At 42.0% G+C, this 21,221-nt stretch overlaps 1 protein-coding gene across 1 annotated transcript in view; it reads left to right on the top strand.

Moving 5' to 3' along the window:
- Positions 1-21,221, top strand: part of Shc3 (SHC adaptor protein 3) — a 168,116-nt gene that overhangs the window by 39,818 nt on the left and 107,077 nt on the right. The window contains exon 2 of the mRNA XM_076837083.2: positions 9,461-9,531. Coding sequence (XP_076693198.2) covers positions 9,461-9,531 — 71 coding nt within the window. The remainder of the gene's footprint in view (positions 1-9,460; positions 9,532-21,221) is intronic.

The following is a 21,221-nucleotide window of genomic DNA, read 5'->3' as shown; positions in this document are numbered from 1 at the left end:
TGTGTGCATCATTTAAAACAAGGGCTGTGTGGGGGCCCATGGTTCATTGTGACCGAGCTGTCTAATGGTACACTAGATAAGCATTTCAGGAGGGAGTTCAGAATCTCATTCAAAACAGGCAACAAACTAACGCCTGCCTTTGCACACACAATTTCACATCTCAGATGCCAAAGAGTCCTACAAGTGAAATGAGTGCATCAAAGGGCAACCCGTTTTTCATATCCGTAGAGACTTACAAGTAGTCTCTCGAGAAGGTTTTCATCAAATCATATTTTCTCCAAGATGGTGTGATAGGGTCCATTTTCCTTTGTCTCACCAACTTTGGCTCTTCTTCTAGGTGAAAAATTATTTCCATGTGGTGTTAACTTTAATGTCTCTGACCACTAGTCCTTACCATGTATCAGCCAAGTGTCTTTCTCCTGTGAGTCTACCATTTGTGTTTGGCCATTTTATTTCTACTGAGTTGATGGATTGACTTAACAACTCATAGAAACTCTTTGAGTACTATATTTTATATATATATAAAATTTTTATATATATATAATTTTTTTTCCAGTTAAACTTATGGAATTTTTTTCTTAGCCTTTACTTAACTTTTCAAGTTACTTATCCTATTTTTGTTGTTGTTGTTCTACAAAAATTAGTGTTTTTCATGAGTCCACTTGCAGCTTTTCCGTGTTTGGTCTTGTAATAAAAAGGTTATTCTTTATTTTCTTGTATGCTTTTATAATTATGTTTCTTAGCTCCTGCTCTTTAAATCTTTTAGGCTTTGTGTGTATTGGTAAGGTGGGATGTTGGAAAGGGTGTACAGTTCTCACACGGCAATGTGTATAATGCGTTACAGCACCGTAGATAGCAGCCCTGGATGGAGATAGCTCCAGATACTGTTTTCCTAATGTGTAGCGGCTCGCATCGTCACATTTATTGGCTGGCTGATCTTTTCTTCAGAGATTCTGACCAATCAGTCCGCACGCTTTCCTTCTGGCCCCCATCCTGATCCCTTGCACGACTTCCCTCTTCCTGGGTCCACATCATGGAATTTTCACCCATTCCTTTTCATTTTTATCTTCTTCAGAAATTTCTTTGTTCCTTAGGATTTGTTTTCATTCTATAAGCTTTAGAATTAATTCCCCCAGTTCTGGGGAAGAAATCCCGTTAAGACTTTTACTATCATCACAGTAAAATTGTGCATTAATTAGGGGGGAGTGTGGGCATGTTTTTATTTAAACCTTCCAATCCAGAAAGCATGGCACGTCTTTCCATAAATGTAGATGCTGTGGTTCACCCTTGAGTGGATTACTGTTGATCTCACGGAGTGAATTAATTCCTTCCAGAGTTAAAAAGCAAGACCTCTCCATACCTTGGCCCCTTCAGCAGGTTCTCTTTCCTGCTTCTCTCCTGTATGACACAGCCAGGGATCTTCACCAGGACCCTGGCACTGTGCTAGTTAGACCCTCCAACCCCCAGAAGCAGGAACAAAGGAAACCTCTTTTCTTTGAACATCACCCAACAGCAGAGATTCTGCAATAGAAATCCAAAATGGACTAGGACGGCAGGTTTTCTTTTAGTCATCCATCCTTCCTTAAGTTTTTCTTCAATTTGGTCTTACACATTGCTTGTTAAATTTATTTCATGCTTTTTTTCTTTCTTGCCCATTTGAATGAGATGCTTCCCACATCATATTCTTATTTTCTTTTGCTAGCATTTGCCTAATGTAGAATGTTTATCTTTTTAATAGTTCCTTTGCAACTTTATTAAACGCCCATGTATTTTTAACCATATGAAAGTCTCTGACCTTTTAGTTGGCAGGTCTGATCCATTCATGATTATTGGGATCACTGAGGTGTTTGGATAAACACAGATCAACGTTTATTACTGATGTTTGTATGTCCTCTATATTGCATTCAGGCATTTTCTATTTTTATGCTTTATTTTTACTGAATGACATGTGTTTTTGTTTGTTTGTTTGTTTGTTTCTTCCTTTGGTTCCATAGTGGTCTGAAAGTTGATCATTCTGTTCTTTTTACAGTGGTTTATAATCTTGTACTCACAAGTAAACATATTTTTCTACCGCTACCTACAATTAATCAGTCTGGACCCATCTTGATAAAGCACAATAGTCCTTTGAACACTTTGCTGTCCATGTTGACATCTTCTGAGGTGTTAGTTACTGGTTATGATTAATGAGATACACATTAAAAGCCATGCATAATTGCTAAGGCATAAGATGTACCTGTGACTTTTGTTGATTCGTTGTTTTTTGTAACCCACATGGTCCTCTTTGCTGCGTTCATTGTGTTCCTGGAATGTTTCTCTCAGAGGGTGTCTGTGGGTGGTTAACTTTCCCAGGCTTTGCTCGCCCTCCCACTTGGATGCTAGTTTGGGTGGAAATAAGATTCTTGCCTCAATACTTCTTATCTTTAGATGTTTAATGGTGTTATTTGTCTTCATGTATCTGGGGCTGAAAGAGAATCTTATTTATTTATTTTTCAGCGTTTTCTTTCATTGTAAGTAACTTGGTTCCCCACCCCTCACTCATGAATGCTTTTCAAAATATATATTTTTAAGATGACACATAGAAATTACACATCCTTGTGGGGGTTCTGGTGTTTTGACACAGGTATATATGTTATGTTGTTCAAATCAAGATAAACATCTTTCTCCTCAAACATTTATTATTTCTCTGTCATAAAAATGTTCGAAATTCAGCCAGGTGCTGTGGTGTGTACCTATAATTCCAGTGGCTTGGGAGGCTGAGGCAGGAGGATCAAGAGTTCAAAGCCAACCTCAGCTAAAGTAAGGCGTGAAGCAACTCAGTGAGACCCTGTCTCTAAATAAAATACAAAATAGGGCTGGGGATGTGGCTCAGTGGTTGAGTGCCCCTGAGTTTAATCTCCAGCATCCCTCCTGCCAAAAAAAATGTTCAAGATTCTTTCTTCTAACTTTCAAAAAATATATAGAACATTATTATTTATAGTCACCCAAAGGCAGCAGAACACCAGAGCCTATTTCTCCGAACTGTAAGTCAGTACCCATTGACCAATCCTTCTTCTCCCTCCCTCCCCACCACTCTCCCAGCCCCTGGTAAATATTATTTGATTCTCTATTTCTGTAACATCAATATTTTTAGATTCCACCAGTGAAATCACATAGTATTTTTCTGTACCTCATTCCACTTAACACGATGCCTTCTAGTTCTATCAGTGTTGTTGCAAATGCCAGCTTCCATCCTTTTTTATGGTGGAATAATATTCCATTTTGAATACATGCCATATTTTTGTTATACATTCATCAGATGATGAAATCTTAGGTTGTTTCCATTTGGGGGCTAATGTGAACAGTCACACAATAAATATAAGAGTGCAGGTATTTCTTCAGCATACTGATTTTGTTTCCTTTGGATATGTACTTAGTAGTGAGATTGCTGGATCATATGGTAGTTTTATCTTTAATTTTCTGAGGAATTTTGGCTATACTGGTTTGCACTGCCACCAACAGTATGTAGGGATTCCTTTTTCTCCACGTCCTTGAGAGCTCTTGTTGCTCTGTCCTTCCTTCTTCTCTCTCTCTCTCTCTCTCTCTCTCTCTCTATAGTAGTGGTTCTAACTGGGATGAGGTGACATTTCACGGTTGGTTTGGTTTGCATCTCCCTGATGACTAGTGACATGGAACATTTGCTCATGTGCTTGTTGTCTCTTTGTGTGTCTTCTTTTGGGAAATTTCTATCTGGGTCCACTGCCCGTTTTTAAATCAGCCATCGGTGGGGGGCTATAGTTGTTGGAGTATCTCACATGTTCTGGATATCGACTTCTAATCAGATGTGTAGTTTACAAATATTTTCTCTCATTTTGCAGGTTGTCTTTTCACTCCATTGATTGTATCCTTTTCTGTGCAGACTTATATTAAAATCCAATGTAATCCTACTCATCTCACTTTGCTTTGGTTTCCTGGGCTTTGGGTGTTTGATCCAACAACCCTTGCCCACATCAGTGACGTCATGAGGTATCTCACCACTTTTTTCTTAGATGTTTCAGTTTCGCGTTGTGCTATGAAGTCTTTGGTCCACTTTGAGTTGCCTTCTGTACTTGGGAGAGACAGAGCTTCAGCTTCATTCTTCAGGGTGTGGACCTCCCCTTCCCCAGCACCATGGGCCCAGAGATTGTTGTGTTCCTGCTTAGCGCCTGTGTTGAGGACCGGCTGGCTCTAGTTGTGTGGGGTTTCTTCTGTTGTGCTCCTTGGATCTGGGTGTCTGTTGTCATGTCAATCCTATGCTGTGTGTGTGTGTGTGTGTGTGTTTTAATTAAAACATAATAATCATACATAACATTTGGGTTCCTTTTGACAAAATCATACATACGAGGCCTCTGATTTCAATCCCCACCCTTCCATCCTTCCCTCTTCCCTCCCCTGTCCTCCCTCCTCTCCTTACTGGTTGCTCTTTCACGCCTGGATTTGCTTATTTTTGGTGGGTACTTTCTAGGTATGCACGCAGGTGAAAATCCCCCGTGGTCCATTTAAATGTGTATTCAACATGATTTTGTTAGATCAGTTCCATCTTCCTTCCCCTTTCCCTTCCTCTCGCTCCCCCTCCTTCCCCTCCACTGATCTCCCCTACCTCTTTAGGAGATCGGATCCCCTCCCCCACCACCTTCGTCCCCTTACCTTACTCGTAGAGTTTACAGCTGACAGAGAACACTTCACCCCTGATTTTCTCAGCCTGGCTTATTTCACTTAGCCTGGTTTTCTCCGTTTCCACTCATTTCCTGATAAATGCCACCACGTCCCTCTTCTCGATGGTGGGGGTAAAAGTCCACGGGGTAGTGGCCCACGTTTCCTTGATCTGTTCATTTGCTGATGGGCGTCTGGTTGGGTCCATAATTGGGCTATTGTGAACTGTGCTGCTCCAAACCCTGAGGTGGCTGTGTCACTACAGTAGGCTGCGTTGACTTGGTGAACACTGACGCTGGGTCCCAGAGTGGTCCTGCTCCTAGCTTTCCTGAGTGGTTCCACTTTTTTTTTTTTTTTTAAAGAGAGAGAGAGAGGTAGAGAGAGAGAGAGAGAGAATTTTAATATTTATTTTTTAGTTATCGGCGGACACAACATCTTTGTTTGTATGTGGTGCTGAGGATCGAACCCGGGCCGCACGCATGCCAGGCGAGCGCGCTACCGCCTGAGCCACATCCCCAGCCCTGGTTCCACTTTTGATTACTAGCTTTTGTGGTATGTTCTTAGGTCAGGTAATGTGAGACCTCTAGCTTTGTTTTTCGTTCAGGATGGCTTTGAATATTGGACTCTTTGGGGAGGGGAATCCATATAAATTTTAGGTTTTTTTTTTTCCTATTTTTGTGAAGAAGGTCATTGGCCCTTTGATAGGATTGCACTGAGTCTGTAGGGTGACGTGGGCAGTGAAGACATCTTCGACAGTTTTTATTCTTCCAAACGTTGAACAAGGGATGTTTCCCTATATTTTTTTAGTGTCCTTTTTAACTTCTTTTACAAAAGTTTTATGCTTTATATGGCATCAATCTTTCACCTCTTTGGTTAAATATATTCCCTGTCGGTTTATTTATTTATTTTTTTCAGCCATTGTAAATGAGGTTGCTTTCTTGCTTTCTTTTTCAGATAATTTGCTATTAGTGTATAGTGATGCTACTGGTTTTCGTAGGCTGTTTTTGTATTCTGCAACTTTACTGAATTAGTTCTAAATTTTTTTTTTTTGTGTGTGTGTGTGGAGTATCTGGAGTTTTATGTATATAAGATCACATCTCTACAAACAGTGTTAATTTGACCTCCTTGTTCTCATTTGGGATGCCCTGCATTTCTTTGACTTGCCTGATTGCTTTGGCTGGGACTTCCAGTACTATGTGAATGAAAGGGGTGAAAGTAGGCATTCTTGTCTTGCCCCAAATCTCAGAAAGGAAGCTTCCAGTTTTTCTTCACTAGTATAATGTTAATTCTGGACTTGTGGGATGCTTTCAGAATGTTTTTCTCTTGATTCTTTGGTTCTGATATTAAGCTACTATGCATCCAGGAGTGGATCTTTTTTCAAATTTCTTCTGGACCCTGAAAATAATCCCGTTTATTGTGATAGTCAGGAGCAGAAAGCAGAGCAGAAAGATTTGAAAAACTTGGACTTGAAAAGTGGGATTAAAACTGGGACTAAGGTAGTTGCAGTCGTTAAAGACGGAGTCCCTAAAGAGATGCTAAGTCACACAGAGACACTAGGACAGAAGGCTGGAGGGCATCTCAGGAATTGGCAAGATCACACCCATCTGAGGCTCAAACATTCTTTTGAGAGGAGAGCAGTGGGGCCCCCTGCTTGCACAGGGCTGCCTAGAAAGTTGTTTGATCATGCTCAGCCATTCGGGTGCTCAGAGACCGCAGCAGCTGGGGCCCCTGGATGCTTGGCTGCTCTTGAGATTGTGGCTGATCTTGGCAGCAACCACACAGTGCTGGTTCTGTAGGAATGCAGGATGCTGGAGTAGGGGGTCAAGAAGGCTTCCACTGAGATTTCCATGGAAGGCTGGGAGGCCAGGCAAAGTGCAGCAGGGTCAGAGTCCCTGCAGGCTGCCCCGAGAGGGCAATGCATGGAGATGTGAGAAGAATACTGAAGCTACAATGGAGGGAGCTGCCTCCCTGCAAAATTAAGAAATGTCAGTACCATGGAACATCGGCCAAAGAAAGCTGCAGGAATGGAGCAGAGGCAAGCCGTCAGAGAGACTGTTTGGGCTGCAACCAGCTAAGCCCTTTGGAAAGCACATCATGGTGCTGTGTGCTCCGATGCTGGCCATGGAGTCACAGAACTTGTTGGACCAGCTGGATTTTGGTCTTACTTTGATCCCGTTCCTTCTTTCTATGTCCCCATTTCTCCATTTCAGAGTGGAAATGTTTACTCTGTACCTTTATATATTGGATATATGTCATTCGCTTTTGATTTTTACAGGGGCTCATGCTGAGAGTTTGCCTTGAGTCTCAGAGGAGGCTTTGGACTTGGACTTTTGAGCAATGCTAAAACTGTTCAGACCATGGGGACTTTTGGAAATGGACTAATGTGTTTAGCATTGTGAGATGGGTATGAGCTTCGGGAGTCAGGGGCAGAATGTCACAGTTTAGATATGAGGTTTGCCCCAAAAGCTCATGTGTGAAACACTGCAAGAAAGCTTAGAGGCAAAGGATTGAAGAGAGCCTTAACCCAAGGTACGTTAGTCCTCTGACAGGGATTAACCGGGTGGTAGATACAGTACTTCTGAAACTCAGATTTGGTCGTAGTATTCATGTCAATACACGTCTATGATGGGGAACGTCTTCGTAGACTTTGTAATGAATGTCACACATACAACTGCATAGCTGCATTGTTGTTCATCACTTCCACAGAACTCTGACATCGCTCTCGCGTTCACATCATTCTACAGTGGTGGTGGGGCTCTCCTGCATATTTCGGGGGTAGAGTGTCATCTCACAGTCCTGCAGTTTGGGTTGTGGTATTAACGTGACCCTGGGAAGGTGGTGGTGGTATTTCGTCGCCTCGGACGTTGGTGTGCATGGCATTCACGTAGCTCTGTGTGGCCGGCTGTGGTACTTTCACATGACTCTGCAGTGTGCGTGTGGTATTTGTATAATTCCGTGACCCTGAGTGTCGAGGTTGTCATATAACTGTGACACCGGCCCTGTTATTCACAGGAACTGATGCTGTCGGTTGTGAGAGTCACATCACTCTGCAGTGTCAGTGGGAGGTCTAATTCATAGATGTTTGTGGAATTCACATAACTGGGATATGGCAAAGGTGGTATTTCAATAGCCTTGTGATATCGGTGATCATGCAGTGGCAGGAGGAACCATCCCATTTATGGGGTGTAGAGGTTCAAGCTCTGAGAAGTGTAAAGTTTTGCTTGAACTTACATAACAAGATATGACAAAGCCAAGTCCAAACTCAGGTTTTCGGAATGATTCAAATGCAGTCTTTTATGTACCATACCATGAGGATTTTTCATAAAATCTACATCTAAAGGCATTTGTCTAAAGTAACTAAATTTAAAAGCATTTGTCTACATCATCTGCACCTTGGAACTCCTCAAGGTCTTAAGAACATAAAAATTCTATCTATTTTTTATCCAGAATTTTTGTTATGTCCCTGTATCCATCCATACATTTTCATGTGTGAAATGGATCAAAATTTAGCTATACATTGAGATGGATAAATTTGAATTTCTGAAAATTTTATGGTGAATAATGCAGAAGAGTGTTTTCTGGTAAACTAATGCCACTTTTAGTTTATTCATAGACCCCCAAAATATATTTATTAGAAAATGAAGTTTAATGTTAATGAAAGTGTTGGTTTATATAGTGTTTTCATTCTTTTAAAAAAATTTTTATAAACTTCTAGGAATATAAATAACAATAAATGCTGAAAGGCTGTGAGGAAGAGAATTTTTATACACTGTTGGTGGGAATGTAAATTAGTATAATGGCTCTGAAAGTCAGTATGGTTGTTCCTCAAAAGACTAGGCATGGAACCACAACATTATACAGCTATACCACTCCTTAGTATTTGTCCAAAAGGATTAAATTCATCACATTGTAGAGATTCTTGCATACCCATGTTTATAGCAGCGCCATTCACAATAGCCAAATTATGGAACCATCCTAGGTGTTCATCCATAGATAAATGATAAAGAAGACGTGGTGTATGTGCACAATGGTGCTTAATTTGTTCATAAAGAAAAACAAATTGTGCTATTTGCAGGAAAAATGAATGGTACTGAAGAACATCATGCTAAGTGAAATAAGCCAGACTCAGAAAGTCAAGGGTCATTTATTTTCTCCCACATGTGAAAGCTAGAGAGAAAAAAGAAGAAGAAAAGATTTCATGAAAATAGAATGAAAAATGACTTCATGAAAATTGACAAGTAGATTAGATGAAGGAGATTTGAGGAGGGGAAGTCTGGGGGATGAAATGATCAAATTGTTATATTGTATATATATGTACAAATAGCCACAATGAATTCCGCTTATGTTATACATATTATGCTCCAATAAAATTTTTTTAAAAATTAAATTTATCCTAAAGTTTTGAAAAGAACTAGAACTATAGGGTCTGATTTTCAGTTTCACGGCAAATATGTATTTAAATAATGTTGAGCTAACATTTAAGATGTCTGCCTTTTATAGTGTGAAAGTTATACCCCAATAAAAGCTTTGAAGAATGTGCATCTAAATAAAATGACAATACTAATAGGTTTTAGAAAATCATATTTTGTGCCAATGTAAGTATTAGGATGCTTTCCTATGGGTTTGAATGTTTGCTTTCATAGAAACAGAACAAAATCTTGCCACAGAATTTTGAGTTAAAATGTGATTTAAGAAATGCGTATTGCTTCCAAAAAACTCCCTTATTGTCGTTAGAAATCATCTCTGCCTCTCAGTTCCCCGAACTCATGATTCATGCTTCTTCCTCTTGCAGTACTTGGGGTGCATTGAAGTTCTACGCTCCATGAGGTCTCTTGACTTCAGCACCAGGACACAAATCACCAGGTAGGCCCCCTTGAAGGTGGACTCCTGCCCTTTGACCTCAGAAAGGAAACATCTCCGAGGTTTACAGCCTGGAAACTCTGGGAAGGAAAGACTGCCCTTTGGGGTGTCTCTTGGTATCTCAGACCTTAGTGTGCTTCTCCATGTCTATGGCCACCACAAAGGACACGCTGCCTTTCCCAGGCTTAATTTTCATAATTAAGCTGTAGATGGATGGAGCGACGTGTTTGTTTCTTTAACAGAAAAAATTCTGAGATAAGATTGACATTTTAAAATTTACTGAACTATGTTCTTTAAAAAATAAAATCAAATTAAGAGGTCAAGGGGTAGTCTCCAACAGGGAGAAGAAATTGCATTGAACTGGAAGGAGAACCATGCATGGGAGTAAGTCATTTAGGAAGTGGACCAATTCTGTAAGGTGTCAGTGATTTTGAATATTATTTATATATCCTACACCATCACCTAGATTTTAAACTCCTTGAGGATGAGTATTTAAGCATTATTTTTTTGAAATTTCATGGCCTTGTAGTGTTCCCGGTAGAGCCTATACTGTTAGAAAAATGCCAATTTCAAGTCACCTTGTAGAGATTTACAACTATTTATGAAACGACCCCATTTCTATGGCCAAAGAATTCATGTTGTACGGAACTTGTGGCACTGCTTCATCTAAATAGTGACCTCAGAAGATGCTTCCTGATTGCTTCATTCGATTCACTATGTTACATATCTTTCCGTGAGCAAACCAAAGTCTACAGATTGGAATTTGAAATAAGTTATTGTTGTTAGCTGTTAAGTAATGTGCACACCTCACTTCTGTTAAGTGCCCTAAGAATGCTTTTTCCACACTGAAGAAGTTCATGGTCAAGAGTTGGAGCTGCCCTTCTCTCTAAGACAACTCAAGACGCATGGTGGGAATATACTAGCATCAGTTACCTGCACTGAGGAAGAAATCTGTCTGCACATATTTGTAGAGAATGGTTCACAAAACTTTCAAAGGCAAAGGAATGGCATTTTGAATCAAAAGCATTTAAAAGAAAAGTAAAAGTATTTCCTTGTTAAGCCATTCATTCACCCTACTCATGGAAAGGCACACAGCACCTGGAAGGAGGCAGAGAACCTTGCCAGTGTTGTGTAATGTGAGAACTGGGCAGCACTGCGTACATTCTCCTGCACAGTTTTTAAAGGCCTGACAGATGACCGGGAGAGTACTGTTGACCATTTCTACTGAATTCCCTTTATTATAGATGCTAGAATTTCTGAGATGATTTCATGCCATTTTGATTCTTCTGATGTATTCAGGAGATCTAATGTTTCCTGTGTATACACATCATGCTGGGCAACACAGGCTGTCTGCTTTGCCTAGCCTCCTGGTGTCCGGGGGAAAGATATACACATAAATAAGGACATCTAAGAGATCAAGTTATGCTGGGGGACAGTGGTGGGGTGATTTGGGGGAATGAATGAATTATTCCAGTTTTCCCTTTGATGGGGATTAGGTTCCTGGGGACCTCTGGATTAGAATCCAAATGGATAGAAGTGATAATAATATCGTAGAAGAAAGCAGGTGGAACAGACAGGGGTGGATTTGTAGATTGGATTTCTTTCCTCAGCCCTGTTCCATTTAGATCTGTAAGAAATGGAAGCAACCTAATAGGCAGGTGGAGAATCATTCTTGGACTTCAGAAACATGGTGTGGAATTCTGAATGCACCGGATTTCCTTGGGTTTTATTAGACTTTCTGAAAAAACATATTTGCTTGTCCCTGCAATGGTTATCTTTATATGACATATTCCTTACTGTAGTTAAATGCTAGAGACCACACAAAGGAAACAAACTGACATATCAGCATCAGAAGGAAGCCCTTTGCATTCATAGAAAGAATACTCCACCAATGTCTTGTAGATGTGACGCAGTGTGGAGCTTTTAAGGTCTCAGTGGTAACTAAGCGTTAAAACATGCCTGTGGGGGTTAGGGTTGTGGCTCAGTGGTAGCATGCGTGCCTAGCATGTGTGAAGCACTGGGTTCAATTCTGTGCACCACATACAAATAAATAAAATAAAGGTCCATCAACAACTAATTTAAAAAACACATTCTTGTGGTTCAACTTTACTGTCATAGTATCTTTAATACTAAAGATATTCCAAGAGGGTTGTAGGGAAATCTAATGTTATGATCAAATTATAGAGGCACTAGGAAAACTTGTTTCCAAAGGCCATACCTTTTTAGCCAGGCACAGTGGCACACTCCTGTAATCCCAGTGGCTCTGGAGGCTGAGGCAGGAGGATCACCAGTTCAAAGTCAGCCTCAACAACTTAGTAAGGCCCTGGGCAATGTAACAAGACCCTGTCTCTGATTGAAATATAAAATGGGCTGGGATGAGGCTTAGTGGCTAAGCATCCCTGGGATCAATCCCCTCCCCCGTACAAACCATAATCTATTTTTATCAGCAAGTAATCCTCACTTATTTTTGGATATAACTCAAAAATTATATCCAGATATGTTTTGGATCATGTGTCTTTTTCAGGATAGGTTTATTTTCATGCTATTCCTGGCATCCGAGTTTAAATTTATTGTGGTCCTTTCAAAAACATTGGGCAAGGGTTACTGATATTTTTGCTAAAATATAACTTTTAAAACTACCCAGTGAAGTTGCCTTTTTTTTTTTTTTTTTTTTGTTTACCTAGTGCCTTGGTGGCTATTAAAATCCTTTTGCCCCTGTTAACACCATGGTCTCGGTGGCTTGGTGACTCATTCACTTGAACCATTGCCCACTCTGTCGAGGAGATGGCTGGAGAGCCCAGCTCTGTAAGGTTGGCCTTGATTTGCTCACCTAGTAAGAGGCTGCCCAAATACTGTCCACCTCAATGGTTGTTGTGAGAAGCAGGACAGTTTTGACAGGTCGGGGCCTGGCAAAGAGGAATGCTGTTCTCATTGCTCAGCTTATATTTAGCACAGAGATCATGGGCCCCACAATGAGTTTCCAGAGGCAGGACATCAGTCAAGGTTGTGTTGATGGTGGCCCCTGACAGCCTTTGCTTCTCTGGAATCAGCCTCTGGGTGGGGACCACGGACGTAACCTGCGGAACAAATGGATTCCCTGGAAGAAAATCACTTCCCAAAGGGGCCTTGGTCTCCAGACTCAGCAGAGGACAGATTCCCTGAATTGTTTCCTAAAAGTAGCTCTTGCCAAATACAGTTTTGAAAAGTAGCTTAAAATAAACTTACTGCCCACTACACCCCGTCTAACCTGAACTTATGCACGTGGCCACATGCAGCACAGCCTGCATGCAGCATTGCACTTTGCAAATACAAATGTGAATTGCTGCTTCAGACAGTGTTTTGAAAATTCTCCGGGAGCATTCACAAAATCCCCTTAGTCCAAAACCCTGTAGAAGGAATCCATCTTTCTTTTAGGAAGGGTGTTACCTTTGTGTTCTTCTCCCGGGTGTTGGCTGGGATCTCAGGGGTGTTAGCACATGTTTGTTGAGGTTCAGAGGTTTGTCCCCCACTCAGGGTCTTCTCACATGACTGACGCCTCCAGGTGCAGGTCACAGACATACACACACAGCCCATCAGCCAGTGAGTAGGGCCGTAGGCTGTCAAGTCGGTGTCTTTTCTGTCTGATATTTCATGCCGGGGACTTGGGTTGGATGCATCATCATGTAAAATTGGTCTGAAAGCACTAAGTGTTTGGTAGCTGGAGAGTTTTGAATTTGAACAAACAGGAAGCAACGCCAAGGGCACAGCAGGCCCTAGTTATATGAAGATGTGTGTGACGTGGATGTTCCTGAGAATCTTAGCCTTACGTGCACCAGCAAGGTCTCCTCGACACCCAGCCTCCAGTTTCATCTTTAGCTGAAGGAGGACAAGACAGAGCTCACCTCTCGGGTTCCAACGTTGTCTACATGCTCTCAGAAGAGAACCGTCCAAGGTAAACACTTTCACCAAGCCGTCCCTCTGACCCATCGAGCACCTGAGCATCCTCATTTGTATGCAGTGTCCCCCAGCTCCGCTGCATTTACCCTCGTGTGCCTGAACACCTTCCCCGAGAATGAATGCTCACCCTTGCTAAGCCCCGTGCAAGAGAGCGTCTGCCAGGCTGCACTCTGGGCACCATGGCAGGCGCCTCCTCCACCACCAGCATCTATCGCCACCTTGCTACATTCTCACCCCAGATGTTTCCATGTGGCATGGACACTGAATCACAAGTTCGTTTGGGGAATCTAAGCAATGCATATCGCGCAGTTTTAAGAAAGGCCCCATTTACTAACAAGAGATTTGTGTTTGTTTATAGAGGATTTGCTATCCTCAGAGCATCACCCCGGCTGCAGGTGCATGGAGTGGAAGATGGAGCAGATGAAGGGCAGGTAAGTAAGGCCTGTGTCCCCGGGGACCTCAGGTGTCTAGGGAATGGTGTGAAGATCTGATTACAACTGCCCCATTGAATGGTGGCGATATCTGGGATGGTACTGTCCTTAGTATCTTTAATTCAGATTTTGTAGCAGTATTTCCTCTTGGAAACTGGTTAGTGCAAACTACTAACTGGACAGAAATTGGCTGCAAGTGCTTTATGTTGGGCAAAGCATACATTAACTAGAACAGCATGACATTCTCACCTCGGAAACTCTGGGGAAATAATTCTCAGGAGTCTCATCTTTGGAAATCCATCACATAAAGCATCTTAAGATATACACGTTCACATCTGGCCCATGGTATAGAAAAATGAAAGTAACTTTTGCTCATGGGTTTTCTTAGATCTGGAAAGGAATCTTCTGGGTCGACTGGATCTTATGGGTAGACTACTTGATGGTGATATTCTAGAATTCCTCTTTCACTACAAAATAAACAGTGGTCACGTCCAATTTCACCTAGATGTGCCCGGGAAAAGAGTGAATCTATTTTTATAATTTCTCTGAGGCTGATTTAGTCTCTAAATTAGGAGGGAGAGCACCAGTGTGAATCGCCCCTCCCTGCCCCAGTGCATTTGAACATGCAGAACGGCTGGCTTTGGAGTCCTGCCTTATGGGCTCATTCTCCATGTCCCTGTTCTAAACATGCTTCCAGCCCAAGCTACCTATAGCCGTCCAGAAGGTGAGGCCAGGAGGCAAAGGGGAGAAGTCAGTGTTTCCACGGTTTTTAAAACCTTACCTGTGTGTGTGTGTATGCATCCTGCCTTTTGAATATAACTAGAATGCATCAATTTAAAAATAGATAAAAAAGAAGGCAGACCAGCAGTGTAGATTAAGGGGATCAGCGGGAGGGAGGAGAAGAAGGGAGGGAGGAGTACTGGGGTGTCAAATGGAGAAAATGATCTTACATGCATTTATGAATATGTCAAAATGAACCCCACTGTTATGTATGACTATAATATACTTTTAAAATATTCCTATTTTTGTACTCCAGTTTTAATCCAAATTAGAATAATTTTTTGCCTGTTAAGAACATACCAAACACAGAGGTACAAGGAGTACCGGTCCCCAAGAGCACAGAGTCATAGGGCAGCGGGACATAGAGGAAGGTCCCTACGGGCTGGGGCCAGTCTGGAAGTTGCTAAACCATGGCAAAGAGCAGACCCCAAGAAAGCACAGTTTGGGGACAGTTGCTTGGCTTTGGCAGCTTCTCCAGCCAGACCCTGAGGGTGTCTCCAGAGTGGGCAGGGCCACCCCTGGAAACCCCTTTGATGGCTCCACATGGGTTCTGCTGGCCCACTTTGGGCAGTGATTCTAATGTGTGCACGAGGGTGGGGGGACTGAGCCAGCTCCCTGAAGGGCCCTGGGGACCGCCTGCACCTGTGGAGGGTCAGCCGGAGTGCAGCTGGTCATCAGGAGAACCCTGGAAAGACACGCGTTCTGCCTTCCCCAGGCCTCACCCGCTGCCGTTTTCCTGTTCAGTCCCTCGACTTTAGTGCATGATCATAGGTTTATTTTTACTTGTGAGGTTAAGCAAGATATTATTACCATGGAAACATCTGGCACAGCTGTGGCAGAGGGTGGGGACCCGGGAGGCATGTCCTTGGGTGAACCTGTAGATACACAACCAGTGGACCCTGAGATTTGGTAACAATAGGGAGGTTATTGGGGAGATTAGCTAGGGAGCCCCTGTGGCTAGAGAGTGGCCACAGCGGCCCACTGGGGGCTCAGTTCTGTGGGGCCTTTTGAAGAAATGTATAGAAGATCAGCAGCTGGGCTATCTGCCCAACGGCGGCCTCCTCTCACTAGTGCAGAATAGCCGCTGCTCTTCAGGGCTGCCCGGAGCTGACCAAGAAAGTGTAGAAGCGCCACCAGAGAGGTCAGGTGTGGGTGCTGGGTGACGGTCTCCTGCAGGGTGCGGAGAAGATGAAGGTGAAGGTAGGTTTTCTGCGTGCTTACTATCTGTGGGACAAAGGACAAGTCCGTGGAAGGATGAAGGTCAGCCGGGGGCAGTGTGGCCTCTGTGACCATGGCTCAGCCCACCTCTCCTGACTTTGTTCATCTGGGAATGACTACCACCCTCTTGCTGTGGTCCAGTAACTCTAGGTTGGATTCCCCAGAAAACAGAAGGCAACAAAACAAAGTCTTTTAACAAAACGTTTGTGGTGAGTAATCAGCGGAGAGGTCAAGGCCCTAACTCCCACCCAGGCTGGAGGGTGGGATGGGTGGGGCAGGGTATGTTCTCCTGGAGCCCAGGAGAACATCTTCTTATCTTCACCTTGAACATCTGAATAGACCAGCACGACTCTTGTTTTCACCCGACAGGGAAGCCCAGGAGCCCTTCTTGTTAGGACAGAATGCTCAAAGAAATCTCCCAGGACAGACTCTCCTGCTCAGTGAGCACAGTTTATAGATAGGGAAGGTCGTCCAGGCCGCCAGCCGAGTGGTGTCCCAGCCAGAGTCATTGAATTGAGGTTTTCATATCTTTTTCTTTTCTTTTCTTTCTTCCTTTTTTTTTTTTTTTTTTTTTTAACAGGGAAGAGGAGCAAGCTGGAACTGCCCTCGGGTGCAGGCGGTTGGGTAATCATAGATTTTTGTATTCAAGGACCAGATCGAGTCTCATTTTCAAAATGGAGTCACTAATGTCTAGGATATTCCATTAATTCTGCTTCCTTTTTTGTTCCCTTCCATTTCAAGCTCTGGTTAAGACTCCATTCCCATATAGCTGCTTGTCATTTTTTTTCTTTTTAACTGGCTGATTAAGAAATTCAGGTGCAAACTGTGTAGATATCTCTACTGGTGGCGACGTGTATTGCTTAAGGGCAGGAAAACTTCCCCAAGGGGGATCTGGGTAGGGAGAAGTTCGATGGCCATGTGTGTGTGGATAGCAGACCCAGAGTCCAGCAAGACACGGACAGCCAGGCGAGTGTAAGCTGGCAGGATGTGTGGCAAGCAAGGGCAAGTGGTTCAGATGTTACTGAAATGCAGAGAAGGGGGTTAAGCCTGACAGAGGCAGGAGGCTAGATTGACTAAGAGGTTTCTGTTTTTGTTTTTATTTTATTTTTTTGCAGCAAGTTGAAGACTTTAAACTTCACGTGCAAAGCCTAAAGGTTTTAAAAAAATGTATGTATTTATTTATTTGTTGACTTCCTTGGCAACTTCTTGGCAGCCTCTGAAACGGGCTCTGCCTCCTGGTGGCACTTTCTGGTTGGTAAAGCGATGTCAACTTCAAGATTGGAGAAATCGGGGGGATGTCCTTCTGTGAAGATTCTGTCAGTCAGCTTTCTGTTACTATAATGAAACGCCTGAGATAATTAATTTAAAGTGAAAAAAGATCTATTTTGGCTCACGGTTTTGAAGGTTCCGGGCAATGATTGATTAGCTCCATTATTCTGAGCCTGTGGCAAAGCATCCCACCATGGTGGAAATGCATGGCAGAGCAGAACTGCTTACCTCAGGAGCCAGGGAGCCAAAGAGAGAAAGAGGAAGAGATGAAGGACCCACAGTCCCCATGCCTTCATGATCTTGGGACCTCCCATAAAGCCCATCCCTAAAGATCCACAGCACCCACCAATAGGGCCTCCCTGGGAGCCAGGCCTTAACACATGGCTTTGGGGGAACATTCAAGAGCTGAACTATAGCAATGGGGTTGGGTGAAAGCCTGTGCAAGCCCCAGGCCATTCTCCATATCTCCAGATGAGGACAACAGGAAAAAGAACTCCATCTTCTCCCTGCCACATGGCACCAGGAAGGAAGGACTTTTTACTTAACTGGCTCCACAGAGTATAAACTCCCTGGAGAATCAAGCAACCTGCTGAGACCTGGACCCCAGAAATGGTCTTGTACTATGGCCTCTCTGATTGGGACAGGGGAGCCTAAAGATTTGTCACTCACGCCTAAATCGTCACATCCTCTAGAACTCTCGTTTTCAAACTTGAGCCTATGTTAGAATCACCTGGAGAGCTTGTCACACACAGGGTGCTGAGTCCCACCCCCTGAGTGTCTGATTCAGTAGGTCTGAGGAGGGCCGTGGGAATCTGAATTTCTAAACAAGTTTTCCAAGGCTGCGGATCCTTCCCATCCCAGTAACTCACTTGGAGAATCATTGTTCCAGGGTTCTATTTTTAATTTCAGAGCCATTTGCAACTACCATCTATGAAACCACAGCTTTGAAAATCGAGTCCGTTTATTTTTTTTTTTTCAACTGATCCCACTCATCCCGAAATTTTAAAAATGGATAACATAGATGACTTGGTGGCTGAGGATGGTTTAAATAGAATCCATACAGCGAATCCGTGGCGTTCATTCCCATACTCTCTGTAAGGACCATCTGGCGTGGTGCGTATTTATAATCCTCGTGGTAGAAGCGCATTCTTGTCACAATTTACCTCTCTGACTGCTCCTTTTCTGTCTCTGTGTCTGAGCTCACTTATCCCCGAAATATATCATTCTATAAGGATCCCTGCACTCTTGCCAGAGGCAGCCGTGTGGAGCAGGTTTGGGAGTCAGATTATTTGGGTTCTTGTCTGGGCTCTGTAACTTTCCAGCTGGGTATCTTCTGATTGGGACCTAAGTCCTCTGCGCCTCTGTTTTCCCGTCTTTACAACAGGGGCCATAATGGCACCTCCTTCATGGGTTTGAGAACGTATTGAGTTAATATCTGAAAAGCCCCGTGTTGCTGTCTGAAACGTGAAAGGCCTCAGACATGTTGGCTAGGATTGATGTTTTCACTTTCATTGTATCTTCTCCATGTTGGTAATGTCGCTTCCAGGTGGAAAAGCCACAAATCTGTATCTCTACTTCAGAATTTTCTCCTCTGTTCCAGGTCCATATTTCAGTAGCCAGGGGACATATGTGTTCTTGGGATGGTCAGTCAGCCGCCCAGCCTGAGTCCTCTCACTGCGGTGCGGCCCGTCATCTCCTCCAGCCTCACCTCCAACAGCAGAGTTGGTCCAACTCTCGTCTCTGACTCTGGACTGTAAACATAATCCCCACTCAAACTTGAAACCATTCCATCTCATTTTTCTCCCTATTCCGTTACTAATGCTCACTGTCTCCCTCTTGGAAGCCTCCCTTGTCATTTGTCTCCTTTCTTAGTTTCCTTGGTTCTTGCTGACAGGTTCATGTGCCTGAAGTCTGTCACTCCCCACTCGACTTCATTATTGATCCATTCCTGCAGGACACAGTGAAAAAGTTCGTAGTATTCAGTGTTCCACTTGATTGACTGAGCACACCATTCCGAACACATCTCCACCACTCTGTGTGATGTTTCTTTTGCATCTCTTTCCCTTTTCCTGATCCTTCGTCAACCCAAGTTTGAGCCACAAACATTGCTTTTTTCCTGAGCTCTAAGACCACTTGGTCTTAATTCATCTGCAGACTTTTACCTCATTGCAAATCATATTGGGCTTTTGAAGAGACAGACCATTTGTCATCAACTCTAAAATACCATCTACTGTAGGATACTTCATTTATTTTATAAACACCAAGGAAAAATAACAAAAAACAAACCCATTGCCTATTACATATGACACAATGCTTCCATATGACTTAGAATCAACTTGTGTATATTGAAAAAGCTATTGTGGATTATCCTAGACATAGATGGACATCATTATAAGGCTTGTATATCTGTTAAGACTAAGTAACCGATGTTAAGATAAAGGTGTTCCTAAAAATGTCTTCAGATTCAGGGTCTGAATATACTGAATCATTTCTTGATTCAGAATCATTGCTGTCTCTACTTTCCCTCCCTAAATTTTATTGCTTTTTAGGCCATTATAAGCGCATTAGGAAAAAAAAAAAAAAGAAATCAATGAAATTGTACTTGGAACAAGAATATGGAAAATATCTGAAACCAAAGGTGGTTTAAAAAAATATTTTGAAAAGAGATAAACTCCCAGTTAGGTTGATCAAAAAAAGAGGAAATTAAAGGACCAATATCAGGAGTGAAGGAAGGGACATCATCTGACATTACCCCAACACGGAAAGAATGATAAAGGAGTGTGAAGAACGACTTTACATCACATACTTGATCACCAGTTCCTACAAAGATGCAACTATCAAAGTTCACTAAAGAAATAGCAGATAATTTGAATAGGCTGTATCTACTAAACAAATTAAATTCATAGAAAACCAAAACCTTTTCATAGAGAAGATTCTAAGACCAGATGGTTCCAAACTTTGAATGGAGAAGTAACATTAATTCTGTACAATGTATACCAGAAAATAGTAAGAAACACTGTCAATTGATTTTGTGTGGCCAAGGCTATCCTGATACCAAAGCCAGACAGAGGCATTATAACAATATATAAATAAATAAATAACTCACTCATCACTGTAGGCACAAAACCCTAATGATGTATTAGCAAATTAGATCCAGCTATTAATTCCTCATGTTCTGGAGGTATTTTCCAGGGACTATAAAGTTGGGCCAATATTTAAAAATATTCATCAGTGTAATTCTATTAACAGGGAAATTATATGAAAATTTCAATAGATGCAGAGAAGATTTTGAGAAAATTCAACATATATTCCCCATAAACACTGTCAAAAAGTAGGAATAGAAGGAAACTTCAACATAATAATAAGGTATCCACAAAAACCTATAGTCAACATCATAGTTAATGGTGAAAAAGGTATTTTTCCCTTGAAGATTGGGAATCAAGACAAAGATGTCCACTTTTGCTATTTTAATTTTACATTGTACTAGAGATCTTAGTTCATTAAGGGGGAAAAGTCATATGAATTAGACAAGAAGCAATGAAATGTCTTTATTTGCAGTTGATAAAGTGACAATTATCTACATAGAAAATTCTGAAGAATCTATATAAAAGCTACCAGAACTACTAGTGAACTTTACAAGATACTAGGTTAATATACAAATATCAATTGCATTTGTATATGCTAACAAAGATCAATTAAAAATGAAATTAAAAAAAGGACCATTTACAATAGCATGAAAAAAAACCATAAAATGTACCAGGTTAAATTTTAACAAATGTGTGAATTTCTGTGCTAAATACTGCTAAACACTGGTGAGAGAACTTGAAGAAGATCTAAGCATAGAGAGAGATAAACTGTGTCTGTGGATTTAGCTTCATGAAAATGTTGACTCTCTTCCAAATTGATGTACAGATTTAGCACAATTCCAATCAGAGTCCCCACGAGCTTTTGGTAGAAATTGACAAACTGATTCTTCAATGCATATAGAAAAATCAAGGACCTTGAATAGTCAAAATAATCTTGAAAAAGCAATATAAGTAGAATATATATTAAAAGTCA

Source organism: Callospermophilus lateralis, chromosome 17, assembly GCF_048772815.1.
Source record: "Callospermophilus lateralis isolate mCalLat2 chromosome 17, mCalLat2.hap1, whole genome shotgun sequence".
Taxonomy (NCBI): Eukaryota; Metazoa; Chordata; class Mammalia; order Rodentia; family Sciuridae; genus Callospermophilus; species Callospermophilus lateralis.
Note: the sequence above shows the minus strand (reverse complement) of the source record. Positions and strands in the feature narration are given on the sequence as shown.